Source organism: Triticum dicoccoides, chromosome 2B, assembly GCF_002162155.2.
Source record: "Triticum dicoccoides isolate Atlit2015 ecotype Zavitan chromosome 2B, WEW_v2.0, whole genome shotgun sequence".
In the NCBI taxonomy this organism is placed as follows: domain Eukaryota; kingdom Viridiplantae; phylum Streptophyta; class Magnoliopsida; order Poales; family Poaceae; genus Triticum; species Triticum dicoccoides.
Genome location: NC_041383.1, coordinates 573,490,051 through 573,504,079, shown reverse-complemented (window position 1 = coordinate 573,504,079; position 14,029 = coordinate 573,490,051). Strand labels below are relative to the sequence as shown.

The following is a 14,029-nucleotide window of genomic DNA, read 5'->3' as shown; positions in this document are numbered from 1 at the left end:
CCGCGGCTCCACCACACATGTAGGCGAGCAGCGCCCCGCAATCCAACTACTACATGGATCGTTGCTGGCCGCCGCTACCACTCTCAGCGCTTCATGGATAATCGCCGTCCGTCTGCGTCGCACCATCTGCCACACCCGTAACCTGGCCTTTTGTTTGAAAATGACTCGCAGAAATCTGTTTATCAGTCTTGCTGAATATCGGCTGAAAATGACCTGCTGTGTATGTAGCTGGGTCTCCATCAGACCATCGCCATTTCCAGGGTAATAGCATCCATGCAAGTCCTTTTTTTTTCCTTTCTTTGCATACGGACGGTTTGCATGAGCTAGGCATGGCAAATGACATTTCAGAGGGCCTACCCGAAGCCAATGTAATGCAAAGCGAATGCGGCACGACAAAAAAAAATTGTAAACCTCGAAAGTTCTTCTATGCAGATCAATGTTACAGGCTTGAGCAAGGTGAGGTGAGATAATAGAGCCGTCCGTGGAGGTGAGAGCTACCGGACGAAGACCCCATGTGGCCTGCCCCCCAATGCCTACAGTGCTACACAGCGCTCCTGCTGCAGTGCTCCATGCCTGTCCCTGCAAGGCTGCAGTGCTCCTGTCCTCTGCACTGCACTGCACTTCAGACTTCTTGAGCCAAGTGCCCAAGTGCGCTACATTCAGGTTTTCAGGGTCAGACTTCAGATACCTCCATCTGTTTACGTACTTCCCAATAATTGCTTGCGGAGCTCACCAAAAGCTGAAACCTCCGTCGCCGATCTCATAAAGCGGAGGTCCGCAGTCGCCGCCGCCGTCGCCGTCGCCGATCTGAAGGCAGCATGCACGTCAATAATTGCTTCCCAATAATTGCTTGCGGAGCTCACCAAAAGAAGGCCCTCCACGCCGCCGTCGCCGATCTGAAGGCAGCATGCACGCCACCGCCGCCAAGCCGGCCGCCGCCGCCCGCAGTCGCCGCCGCTGCCAAGCCGTCGCCCTCCAAGGACGGGCCGACCTCCCACCGCCTGCAGCCATCCGCCGCGCCGCAGATCCCAAATCGGTCGCGCCACCACACGCCTTGGGATTCGCCCCACCCCGGAGACGCGCGAGAGAGGAGATCCCCCGCCACCGCCGTCGGCCCCCGGGCTTAGCCCGGCGGCGTCCTCCTCCGGCGGCAGAGCGAGAGGAGGGAGTTTGCGGCGGCGGCGGCTAGGTTTCTGGCTCCGCCCGAGTCGCCTCAGGGGGAGGAAGACGCGGTGCAAAAGGGCTCCCCGTGCATTTTCGACATAGTCGGTGTATTTTCCTCACGCGGAGTCGAACATGTAAAGCAGCTTCATATGTGCATTTTTTTCTGACATGCACACTCAGAAATGTGTATGATTCATATGTGCATTTTTTTCTGACATGCACACTCAGAAATGTGTATGACTTTGTGGCACATACTTGTGACGTATCAGAGCCAGAGGGCATAAAAAGAATATACAAAGAAAATGCACATGAAACTCCAACCCTTTATAAATTTGCACCCCACAGGGTCAGGGACCAAGCGGACAAGGCCCTATCCATCCATCCATCCCCATCAGATCACCTCCCCACACATCTGTGCGCCACCCGAACGAAAGCTAAGCCACCAGCAGCCATGGCATCTCGCGACGCCGCCACCTTCCAGCTCTACCGTCCCATGGCAATGCCGACGGCGACGCCCATGTCCCAGACGATGGCAATGCCCGGCTTCTCGTCGGCCGAGGCCGCGGACGACGCCGTGGTGGCGGTGCCGGGGCCGAGAAAGGCCGGGGCGGCCAAGGGCGCCAAGGACCGGCACAGCAAGGTGAACGGGCGCGGGCGGCGCGTGCGCATGCCGATCGTGTGCGCGGCGCGCGTGTTCCAGCTCACCCGCGAGCTGGGGCTCAAGTCGGACGGGCAGACCGTGGAGTGGCTGCTCCGGCAGGCCGAGCCGTCCATCCTGGCAGCGACCGGCTCCGGCACCACCCCGGCCGTCTTCTCCTGCTCCTCGGCGCCCTCCACTGCCGCCGTCTCCCTCCTCGGGAAGCGGCCGCGCGAGGACCACGAGCACGAGGCGGCGCCGTCGTTCTGGGAGGCGCTGCAGGCCCGGCCTGTACCCTGGGGCCTCTCCCCGTCGCTGGAGGCGCAGGCGTACGCGTCGTCGGTGGCGCAGGGGCACCACCACCACCTGAACCTGCTCTCCGCGCTCTCCGGCGCCTCCAGGCGGCCAGAGGAGGAGTCCCGGTGACCGCCGAGCCGCGCGCGCTCTCTACGTGATCGCATGCGCTGACCTGCCCGTGCCCTGCTGCCTAATTCTTGGAGCCAAGCTAGCCAGGTGTTCCTGCTTGCTTGCCTGCTGCTGTGTGGTGTGGCTTGCCCTACGTACTTTATCATTTTCTTTTGCTTCCTTTCTCCTTTGCGTGCACCGTGTGTTTTCTTTTGCGTGGTTTTTGGTCTGGGAAGAAAGAATGGAGAATCTGGGCAGCATCAGAGATTCCAAGGTAGCAACTGTAGATACAAGCCTGCTAGAGATCTTACCACCCCATCTCGTCGGATTTGTGATTGTGCTTGTCACTAGTTGTTACTACAGTGTATTACGCCACTGCCACGGCTCTGCCATTCCCTGCTGTCTGTGACGAGTCGATTGATCTATCTAACACAGTGCCACTCTTGTACCACTCGATTGTTGTTTTGCGTCAATGGAAGTCCCTCTATCTGTAGGAATCGTTTTGCCGATGCAAAGGCTCTGGTGTGATTGACATCTGCGGTAACTGTCGAACAATGATGGAACGAGATGACCCATTTGGCGCACTGCCATCACATTACGTACGTACATGGCAGGGCTGCGCTTTGCTGCGGAAGAATGATTTAGCTGATGTTTAGTAGATTTACTTTAATCGTGGGTTCGCTTTTATCCCTGCAATACTGCTGCTGGGGCAAAAGCTGCCGCTCTGCTAACGGCCTCTGCCACTTTGCCCTGATGAAAGGCTCCGGCTGTTTTCTCCGGCCATTATTGGTGCCAAGCTGTAGGCCATTTGGCTGGCTGGGCAGGAAAGAGAGCTGCCCTGCCCTACCCTACCTCACCTGACGGAATGCAGATCTCTGCACTCTGTCTACACCCCCAACGGTTTACGTTGCCATGCTCGCAGATATTAAGTGCTCCACGTAAATTTCAATATATATATATATATATATATATATATATATATATATATATATATATATAATAATAATATTGCTCCACGTTAGAGAATACAGTCAAGTGTATCCAGCATTGCGACGCGGAGCATATTTTTGCTGCGACTCGAGAGGCATGCTATGCTCTGTGGGACTGTGATGACTGTGACCGCCGGTTGCACCAACCTGCCCGTCCTTGGCGTCCGGGCTGGTTGGTGGCGGCCAGCTGCATGCTCTGATAGTCTGATCTGAGGTCTCTGGACTGGATGGATATGCCAGTGGCCGCCAGTGACTTACCGGTGTATTTATTTTTGGACGACTGGCGCTGGTGACTTGGTGTTGGTACGTACATTCCTTGCAAAACGACATGCCATTGCCAGCTTCTCGCTCGGTCTGGGGGAAGATCCGCAACATCTGTTGCTTTCGTGCACTGGTTTCGTTTTTCTTTATTGAGCACAGTTTTGTGTGCCGGCTGCGGGACTTGCCGATGGGAGGTGAAATTAACGAAGAGCGCACTGCCGTCCTACGCATCCACTTGCCGCTCTTAAGTATATTAAAGTTTTACAGGCAGAGATTTCAACAGGCGGGGATAGCTCAGTTGGGAGAGCGTCAGACTGAAGATCTGAAGGTCGCGTGTTCGATCCACGCTCACCGCATACCTCCTCTTTTTCCATTTTTTTAGTGAAGCCTTTAATTTTTTGTTTGTTTTGGAGACAAATGAAGCCTCGACGCACACTGCAAGAGCAAATGACAACCATATGATAGTTTTTTTACAAGCGACTAGAATAATACAAAGGGCCCAAGTGCAAGCAAGCACTAATGATCCACAAAACTGTACACATGTAACAACTCAGCATTCGTGCTAGTTTATACTATTTGCATGCAATTTACTTCTCCTTTCGTAGAGAAATATAAAATTGTTTAGATCACTATCAAGGGAGTGTATCTGAATAGCCCCCACTGCTAAAGATTATTTGTATTTTCCTTGAGCCGCATCAAAATTTAATCTAGCCACTGCGTGTACTATGTCAGTTTATAATAGTCATCCTTTTTTCCGAGAAAGTTTATAATAGGCATCCAATCTATACATTTGACGCCTAAAGCATGTTTTAATCCGCAAAGAAAACTGATGCATGCATACAACTTACACTCCAGTAATCAGTCCAATGCTCCCCCTCCACCAAAAGAAAACTGACGCATGTGTGCAAAATTTGTTTTGTTTTGCTCCAATTTTGAACTTATACAAAAAGACATACATTTAAGAAAAATGATAAACACATTATCTTGCTTTTTTTTTTGCGGGGAAACACATTATCTTGCTTCATGCTATAAGGGCAACCATAAAAGCACTAGATAGGTTGGTTAATTCAACACAAGTTTTATTTAATACTCCCTCCAGTCCTTTTTAGTTTTCATATAAGACTTGTCTAAAGTCAGACCTCATAAAGTTTGACCAATTTTATAGAAAAATAATACTAACATTCACAATGTGAAAATATACAACCTCTTTCAACCCATTCCGTCCCTTCCGCAAGCGACAGGAGGGAAAACCTAGCTGTCGGCGGGGTCTCCCCTTCTTCGTCGTCCTCCCTCGCCGCCGCTAGAGGGCGCGACCGGGCGAACCCCGGCCACCGGCGGCGGCGGCGGGGATCTATCGTCCTCTCGCGTGATGGACACGGTGCAGGACGAGACTGTTGGGCCGGAGTGTGGTGCTGCCTTGCCTGGCGTGGTTGTGGAGGCTGCTCCTCATGGCAGCAGCAACATGTGGCCTTATGACGATGCGACTTGTTGTGTATGACGAGAAGGACATACCATGCACCTACTCGACATCGTCAGATGTCTTAAGGAGATCTGTAACATCTACGACTTCACCGAAGTTGGAGACAAGATAATCGGCGTCATCCACGTAGGACCTGCAGGCTCCGTCCTCTTCATGCATACCATTGCTAATATGACTACCGACCAGTAGGTGTCTTCAGAGAGTTCAACATGCATGCATGTCTATTTACATCAATTTATGATTGCACTTGTGTTGAGTACTACCTCTGTTCCATAATGCGTTGAGTACTCGCCCCGTCTCTTCTCCCGTGTCGCTCCCCCCGTGGGCGATCCAGGAGGGCACCACTGCCGCCTAGGGTCTCCCTCCCCCGTTGCCCCTTCCCCTCGCCGCCGCCGACGGGCGCCCTCATGGTGTTGGCGGCGGCGGGGCTGTTTGTCTCCTGTTTTGCAGGGTGGGGTGTGGGGCTCCATCTCCTTGACAGCGCCGCAAGGCAATACGTTGTTCCCATGTCCGGTGCTTTCTCCCGACGCCCTACTAGCTCGACGGCACGACATCCATCTTGCGGTGGCTCTGTGTTGGCGTCTTGCGGTGGCTCTGTGTTGGCGTTCCTGGCATGGGCGCTACCTCCTGGCGGCCGATCTAGGAGCGCCCAGATTGGATCGGGGATGGAGGCTAAGGACTTAGGAGCGGTCGACGGCCTTGCAGGATGGTTGTGGTGTTGCATTTGGTGGCCATGCTCCGCCGGTGAGGTGTGGCTAGGTGACTTGTGCATCTGACCAGGGTGTGGAGGCGCAAGGTGCTATGCTGGTGGCTGGAGCACCAACGCTGTTGAGGTGCTAGGGATGGTCGAGATCTGATACACAACATGCTGGATGGTGGTTCATTGAGCTGATCCGGGTGAAAGCTCTGCACTCGGCTAGATGCCAAGGCCGGCGCTTGACGGTGTCGTCCCCTTATTGAAGGCATCGCCATGGAGAAGTTCAAGACTTCTATCTGCTATCTTCGGGGAAAACACTAGGTCAGGCGATCAGATGATGACGACACTCTTGTGTCATTTCCCCCTTGGGGGCGTCATTCGTGGAGGTGTGCACGGACTCGAGGGACCAGTGGACGGTGATACGTCTCCAATGTATCTATAATTTATGAAGTATTCATGTTGTTATACTATCATTCTTGGTCGTTTTACAATCATTTTATAGCAACTTTACATCATTTTTTGGGACTAACCTATTGACATAGTGCCCAGTGCCAGTTGTTGTTTTTTGCTTGTTTCTTACATCGCAGAAAATCAATACCAAACAGAGTTCAAACACAGTGAAACTTTTTGGAGAACTTTTATGGACCATAAGGAACAACATGTGCCAAAGAAGTACCAGAGGGGTGCCCCAATGCGGGCACAACCCACCTGGGCGCGCTTGGGGGCCCAGGCGCGCTCTGGTGGGCTGTGCCCACCTCGGTGGCCTCCCGCACCGCCTCTTCGCCTATAAATTCCCAAATATTCCAAAAACCCCAAGGGAGTCGATAGATCGGAAGTTCCACCGCCGCAAGCATCTGTATCCACTAGAACCAATCTGGACCATGTTCCGGCACCCTTCCGGAGGGGGAAATCATCATTGGAGGCCATCTTCATCATCTCGGCGGCCACCATGATGAGGAGGGAGTAGTCCACCCTCGGGGCTGATGGTTTGTACCAGTAGCTATGTGTTTAATCTCTCTCTCTCTCTCTCTCTCTCTCTCTCTCTCTCTCTCTCTCTCTCTCTCTTCGTGTTCTTGAGATGGCATGATCTTGATGTATCGCGGACTTTGTTAATATAGTTGGATCATATAGTGTTTCCCCCTCTCTATCTTGTTATGAATTGAGTTTTCCCTTTGATATTTCATTCTTATCGAATTGAATACTTTTATGGATTCACGTGATGTATGTCTTGCATATTAATACCCGTGGTGACAATGGGGTATCATATTGATTCACTTGATATGTGTTTTGGCACTCAACTCGCGGATTCTTGAGGTGACATTGGGGTAATCTATGCATAGGGGTTGATGCATGTTCTCGTCTTTGTTTCTCCGGTAGAAATCTTGGGGCACTCTTTGAGGTTCTTTGTGTTGGATCAAGTATTATGAATCTGAATTTGTTTTGGTGTTATTTTAGTACGAACTCCTGGATAGATCGATCGAAAAGAATAGCTATAAACAATTTCTTCTTATGTTCTCCGCTAGATAGGAACTTTGGAGTGATTCTTCATCGCACGTTGAGGGATGGTTATGTGATCCAATTATATTAGCATTGTTGAGAGTTTACACTAGCGAAAGTATGGACCCTAGGCCTTGTTTTCAAGCATTGCAATACTGTTTGTGCTCCGTTTTATCACTTGCTACCTTGCTGTTTTTATTTATTCAGATTATAAAAATACATTTCTACCATCCATATTACACTTTTATCACCATCTCTTCACCGAACTAGTGCACATATACAATTTTCCATTGTATTGGGTGTGTTGGGGACACACGATACTCTTTGTTATTCAGTTGCAGGGGTTGTTTGAGAGAGACCATCTTCATCCTATGCCTCCCACAGATTGATAAACCTTAGGTCATCCACTTGAAGGAAATTTGCTACTGTCCTACAAAACTCTGCGCTTGGAGGTCCAACACGAGTCTACAAGAACAAGTAGTGTAGTAGACATCAAGCTCTTTTCTGGCGCTGTTGCCGTGGATGTGAGTGCTTGAAGGTATACATTTAGATCTTGCAATTGAATCTTTTAGTTTCTTGTTTACCACTAGTTTGGTTTATAAAAGAAAACTAAAAAATGGAATTGAGTTGCATCATATTCTTCTTCTTCTTTATAGTGTTAATGTCTTTCGTGAAAATGATGGAAAGGAAAATTGTGCTCAATTGTTAGAAGAAGAATGCTATGAAATGTTTGGCATAGAATCCATGAATGATGAGCATGACTGCAATGTTGTTAGTATGAATTCCATGAATATCCATGATGTTAATGATATGCAAAGCCATAAGCTTGGGGATGCTATGTCTAATGAAGATGACATTTTTTTGTCCCCCAAGTTTTGATGTGCAAATTTGCTATAATGATTGCATGCCTCCTATTTATGATGATTATATTTATGGAAGTGAGTTTGGAATAGTGTCAACTCTAGGTAATGATCCCATTATTTTGGAGGGTGTTGAATCTTATTATAATGATAAAAGTGGATTTGGAGAGGTCATGACTTTATTTAGTAATGATTCCACTATTTCGGAAGAGGTTTCAATTGACTACGATGAGAAAAAAGTTGCAACTTATGATGATTATTGTGATGATACCTATGTTATAAAAAGTAGTGATAATTATTGTCATAATTTACATTATCCTTTTATTGAACATTACTCTTTTAATGTGGAATTTTTTTATAGTATTCGAGTTTTATATGGTACTCCCACTTTTATGAATGAGAATAATTTTGCTTATATGGAGAGTAATAAACTTTCTATGCTTGTGGATCATTAAAATAATACTTTATGTGATAGTTATATTGATGAATCCATTCATGATGCTACTGAAAACTATTATGAGAAAGGAACTTGTGATTCATGATGCTCTTTTATGTTTCAATTCTTTACTTTTATGTGAGCATCATTGAAATCATCAAGCCTAGCTAAAAAGGCATAAAAGAAAAGCGCTTTTTGGGAGACAACCCAACATTTACCCCTGCTCTTTTTGTGAGTTCGCATGATTAGGCTACTTATAACCCACAAGTATTGAGGATCGCAACAGTTTTCGAGGGTAGAGTATTCAACCCAAATTTATAGATTCGACACAAGGGGAGCCAAAGAATATTTGCAAGTATTAGCAACTGAGTTGTCAATTCAGCCACACCTGGAGACTAATTATCTGCAGCAAAGTGATCAGTAGCACAATAGTATGATAGTTTTGATAGTAGTGGTAGTAGCAATAGTAAAGGTAACAGTGATAGCAATGATTTTGTAGTAGTTGTAACAGTAACAGCATTAGTAGTAACTTAGCTAGATCAATATGTAGGAAATTCGTAGGCATTGGATTGACAATTTGTTGGATGATATTCATCATATAACAGTCATAACCTAGGTGTAACGCCCGGATAATTAAGCTACAGTGAAACTCTGCTAATGATGCCACGTCACCTTCGTTACTGTTGCTAATATTTCATTAGTTCAAAACTGGTCCAAAAATCAAATTCAAAATATGACAAAAACAAAAGTTTTCAAACATCAAAACAAAAATGTTCAGGCAGTGCCAAATATTGCATAGGTAATTATGGTGAAGTAAACACATTTTTAGAAAATGCCTAAATACTTTAAAATGAAATAAAACAGAAAAGAAAAACTGAAAATAAAGCAAAAGGAAACGGACCCCCCCTCTCTTGGACCAAACGACCCAGCTAACCCAGCCGACCGGCCCAGCCGGCCCGGCCCGCCTCCCCCTGCCGCTTCCCTTCCCTGTTCCCCCGACCCGGGTTGGAACAGGGGCGCGTCCCCGCCGCACCCTCTCGTCGGCGACGAGGAGAGGATAAGGCCGCCACGCCCCGTCTCCTCGATCTCGCCTCCCACTAGTCCCCACTCTCGCCTCGATTCCTGCGCCTCTCCCACTCCCCTCCAGATCCACCTCGCCCTCTCCTTCCCCTCCGCATCCGAGTGCCACCACCGCCATGGCTCCGGCCTATCCACGGCCACCGTGCCCACCTCGTCGCCCCACGGTGTCTCCAAGGGCCGCCGTCGTCCGCTGCTTCGACTGGTGCAACCCGTTGGAGACCGGAGCCACCGCAACACCCCTGACGCCGCCGTCTTCCTCCTCTGCTCCGACAAGCTCCGCCCCCGTTCTTCACTTACTCCGGCTGCGCCCCTGCAGCTACTAAACCCCCAAGGGCCATCGTGTGCGCCGCTCGGTGAGCCCCCTGCACTCTCCTCTCTTTCTCTCTCGTGCGGCCTAGATAGTTGTCGCCGTAGCACCCGAACGCTCCGCCGCGGATCTTGTCGCCGGCGAGATTCCGATGACCAAATGGTCACGGGCGTGATTCCGTCGAACTCGCTGTGTCGAGTAGGGCCCGGCTAGCCCTCCCATTTGCCCATTAACGCGCGGCACCGCCCTTCCCTCTCGTGGCCGAGCGCCGGCGTCCGCCGCGCCACTCGTTGTCGTCGCTACACAGCCTCTCCGGCCACCGTGTCACTACCGTTCGACGTGGCTTCGTCTCTGCGTTCGAACGCGCCTAGCCCCACGATGAACCATGCCCCGCAGCCTCGCCATCAAACTCACCCGAGCCCCGGCGTCCGCCCCGCTCATCGCCGGCGACGCTGCGGCCCTCCTCTGACCAAGCTACCATTCAGAACAAATATCCTCTTCCTCGGATGAATGATCTATATGATCAATTGGCTGGTTCGTCAGTGTTCTCTAAACTCGACTTGAGGTTGGGTTACCACCAGATCCGTGTGTGAACAAGATACCCCGAAGACCGCAGTTGTGACTCGCTATGGTTCATACAAGTACACCATCATGTCTTTTGGATTAAGCAATGCTCCAGCCACCTTGTCTCGTCTGATGAACTATATCTTTATGGAATACCTCGACAAGTTTGTCGTGGTTTATCTGGATGATATCCTTGTATATTCCAAGAATGAAGAAGAACATGCTGAACATCTTCGTCTTGTTCTGGAAAAGCTTAGAGAGCATCAACTCTATGCCAAGTTCTCCAAGTGTGAATTCTGGCTCCTCGAAGTAACCTATCTTGGGCATGTCATCTCTAAGGATGGTATTGCCGTCAACCCTGAACGAGTTCAGGCTATTCTCGATTGGACTCCTCCGAAGAATGTCAAGCAAGTAAGAAGTTTTCTCGGACTCGCCAGCTATTGTCGTTGATTCGTCGAGAACTTCTCCAAGATCGCTAGACCTCTGACTAACCTGCTTCATAAGGGCGTCAAGTTTCAGTGGACAGAAAAGTGTCAGGAAAGTTTCCAGGCGCTCAAAGACAAGTTGACTTCTGCCCCAGTGCTTGCTCCTCCAGATACTAAGAAGGACTTCGCCATTTATTGTGATGCTTCACGACAAGGCTTAGGCGCTGTCCTAATGCAAGAGCGCAAAGTGATTGCTTATGCCTCTCGTCAATTGCGCCCTCACGAAGAGAACTATCTAGTTCACGACCTCGAGCTTGCTGCTGTTATCCATGCACTGAAACAGTGGTGACATTACCTTCTCGGTAATCATCGCGAGATCTTCACCGACCACCAAAGTCTGAAGTATCTGTTAACTCAACCAGATCCGAACCTCCGTCAGCAGAGATGGATGGAGATTGTTGCAGATTTTAACTTGGGTATTTCGTATACCCCAGGCAAGGCTAATGTAATGGCTGATGCCTTGAGCCGCAAGTCATATTCCAACCACCTCCAGGTTCACAAAGTTCAGCCCTTGCTTGTTAAAGAATTCAGGAAGCTGAACCTCCATATTGTTCCTCCTGGTTCTCTCACCCCCCTGCTCCGGAGAGCCACAAATTGAACCTCCATGTTGTTTCCTAGGGTTCTCTCAATACCCTGGTTGCTATACCAGATCTCGTGGAAAGCATCAAGACGCTGCAGAAGTATGACTCTCAAGCCCACAAGATTAAACGCTACCTTGAAGAAGGAAAGCCCTCGTTCTTCACTGTTGATGATACTGGCACTTTGTTCTTTAAAGGTCGCCTAGTGGTCCCTTCAAAAGATAACCTGGATATGACTCAGGAGGTTATGAAAGAAGCTCATGATACACCTTTGTCTATTCATCCCGGTAGCACCAAGATGTACCAAGACATTCGCCAGAGATTCTGGTGGTTTAATATGAATCAAGACATTGCTCGTTATGTTGCTGAGTGTGACGTTTGTCGTCGTATCAAAGTAGAGCATCAACGGCCTGCTGGAACTCTGCAACCTATCTCTATTCCCGAATGGAAATGGGACCATGTTGAAATGGACTTCGTCACCGGGTTTCCCAAATCGCAGAAAGGTAATGATGCTATTCTTGTCATCATTGATCGACTTTCTAAGGTTACACATTTTCTGGCTGTCAAAGAGACTATCACTGCTAGTCAGCTGGCAACCCTCTACATGTCCAGAATTGTCTCATTACACGGTATTCCACTAGTTATCAGTTCAGATCGTGGCAGTTTATTCACTTCAAGATTCTGGGCAAGTTTCCAAGAAGCTATGGGAACTCATCTGTCATTCGGTATCGCTTTTCATCCTCAGTCGCAAGGGCAAGTTGAACGTGTCAACCAAGTTCTCGAAGACATGCTTCGAGCTTGTGTTATTTCCTTCGGCAAGAAATGGGAGGAATCTCTCCCGCATGCTGAGTTCTCTTATAATAATAGCTATCAAGCTAGTCTGAAGATGGCCCCCTTCGAAGTGTTATATGGACGAAAGTGCCTAACCCCTCTGAACTGGTCAGAAACTGGGGAACGTCCACTCTTCGGTCCGGATATTATCCAACATGCCAAAGAACAAGTTCGCATAATTCGCGAGAATCTCAAGACTGCTCAGTCACGTCAGAAGAGTCAGTATGACCGTCATCATAAGGACATGGTTTATCAACCTAGCGAAAAGGCTTATCTTCGAGTCACACCAATGGGTGCTCACCGCTTCGGGATCAAGGGCAAGCTAGCTCCTCGCTATATTGGCCCATTCACTATTCTGGAAAGGCATGGAAAAGTGGCATATCAACTGGAACTTCCGCCGAACCTTTCTCAGGTTCACGATGTGTTCCACGTGTCACAACTCCGCCGCTGCTTCAAGGACCCAATCCGAGCAGTGGATCATGAAGTGCTCGAATTGCAACAGGACCTCTCTTATAAAGAGCATTCGGTCCGCATTCTCGACCAAGCTAAACGCCGCACACGTCAGAAGGCGATCAAGTTCCTCAAAGTCCAGTGGTCGCACCATTCTGAAGATGAAGCCACTTGGGAACGCAAGGATCGCCTGCGTGATGAATACCCCGTGCTGTTTCCTTCTACCTCCTAAATCTCGGGACGAGATTTCTTGTAGTGGAGGAGATTTGTAACACCCGGATAATTAAGCTACAGTGAAACTCTGCTAATGATGCCACATCACCTTCATTACTGTTGCTAATCTTTCATTAGTTCAAAACCGGTCCAAAAATCAAATTCAAAATATGACAAACAACAAAAGTTTTCAAACATCAAAACAAAAATGTTCGGGCAGTGCCAAATATTGCATAGGTAATTATGGTGAAGCAAACACATTTTTAGAAAATGCCTAAATACTTTAAAATGAAATAAAACAGAAAAGAAAATAAATAAAAAGAAAAGTGAAAATAAAGCAAAAGGAAATGGACCCCCCTCTCTTGGACCAGACGACCCAGCTAACCCAGCCGACCGGCCCAGCCGGCCCGGCCCGCCTCCCCCTGCCGCCTCCCTTCCCTGTTCCCCCGACCCGGGTCGGAACAGGGGCGCGTCCCCGCTGCACCCTCTCGTCGGCGATGAGGAAAGGATAAGGCCGCCACGCCCCGCCTCCTCGATCCCACCTCCCACTTGCCCGCACTCTCGCCTCGATTCCTGCGCCTCCCCCACTCCCCTCCAGATCCACCTCGCCCTCTCCTTCCCCTCCGCATCCGAGCGCCACCGCCGCCATGGCTCCGGCCTAGCCACGCCCACCGTGCCCACCTCGTCGCCCCACGGTGTCTCCAAGGGCCGCCGTCGTCCACTGCTTTGACTGGTGCAACCCGTTGGAGACCAGAGCCACCGCAACACCCCCGACGCCGCCGTCTTCCTTCTCTGCTCCGACAAGCTCCGCCGCCGTTCTTCACCGACTCCGGCCGCGCCCCTGCAGCTACTAACCCCCCAAGGGCCACCGTATGCGCCACTCGGTGAGCCCCTGCTCTCCTCTCTCTCTCTCTCTCTCTCTCTCTCGTGCGCCCTAGATAGTTGTCGCCGTAGCACCCGAACGCTCCGCCGCAGATCTCGTCGCCGACGAGATTCCGATGACCAAATGGTCACGGGCGTGATTCCGTTGAACTCGCCGCATCGAGTAGGGCCCGGCTAGCCCTCCCATTTGCCCATTAACGTGCGGCACCGCCG

The 14,029-nt window shown here is 49.8% G+C and overlaps 1 protein-coding gene and 1 non-coding gene across 2 annotated transcripts; both read left to right on the top strand.

The window, feature by feature from the left end:
- The first annotated feature begins 1,511 nt into the window (after positions 1–1,511).
- On the top strand, positions 1,512–2,657 carry LOC119368043 (transcription factor TCP7-like). The gene has a single exon (XM_037633405.1). The coding sequence runs from the start codon at positions 1,616–1,618 to the stop codon at positions 2,225–2,227; it is 612 nt and encodes a 203-aa protein (XP_037489302.1). The 5' UTR covers positions 1,512–1,615; the 3' UTR covers positions 2,228–2,657.
- A 1,082-nt stretch (positions 2,658–3,739) lies between these two features.
- Positions 3,740–3,812, top strand: TRNAF-GAA. The gene has a single exon. It is a non-coding gene; the product is annotated as a tRNA-Phe (tRNA).
- Positions 3,813–14,029: the final 10,217 nt, after the last annotated feature.

Coding starts and splice junctions, on each gene's coding strand:
- LOC119368043 (XM_037633405.1), top strand. CDS start 1,616: ATGGCATCTCGCGACGCCGCCACCTTCCAGCTCTACCGTCCCATGGCA.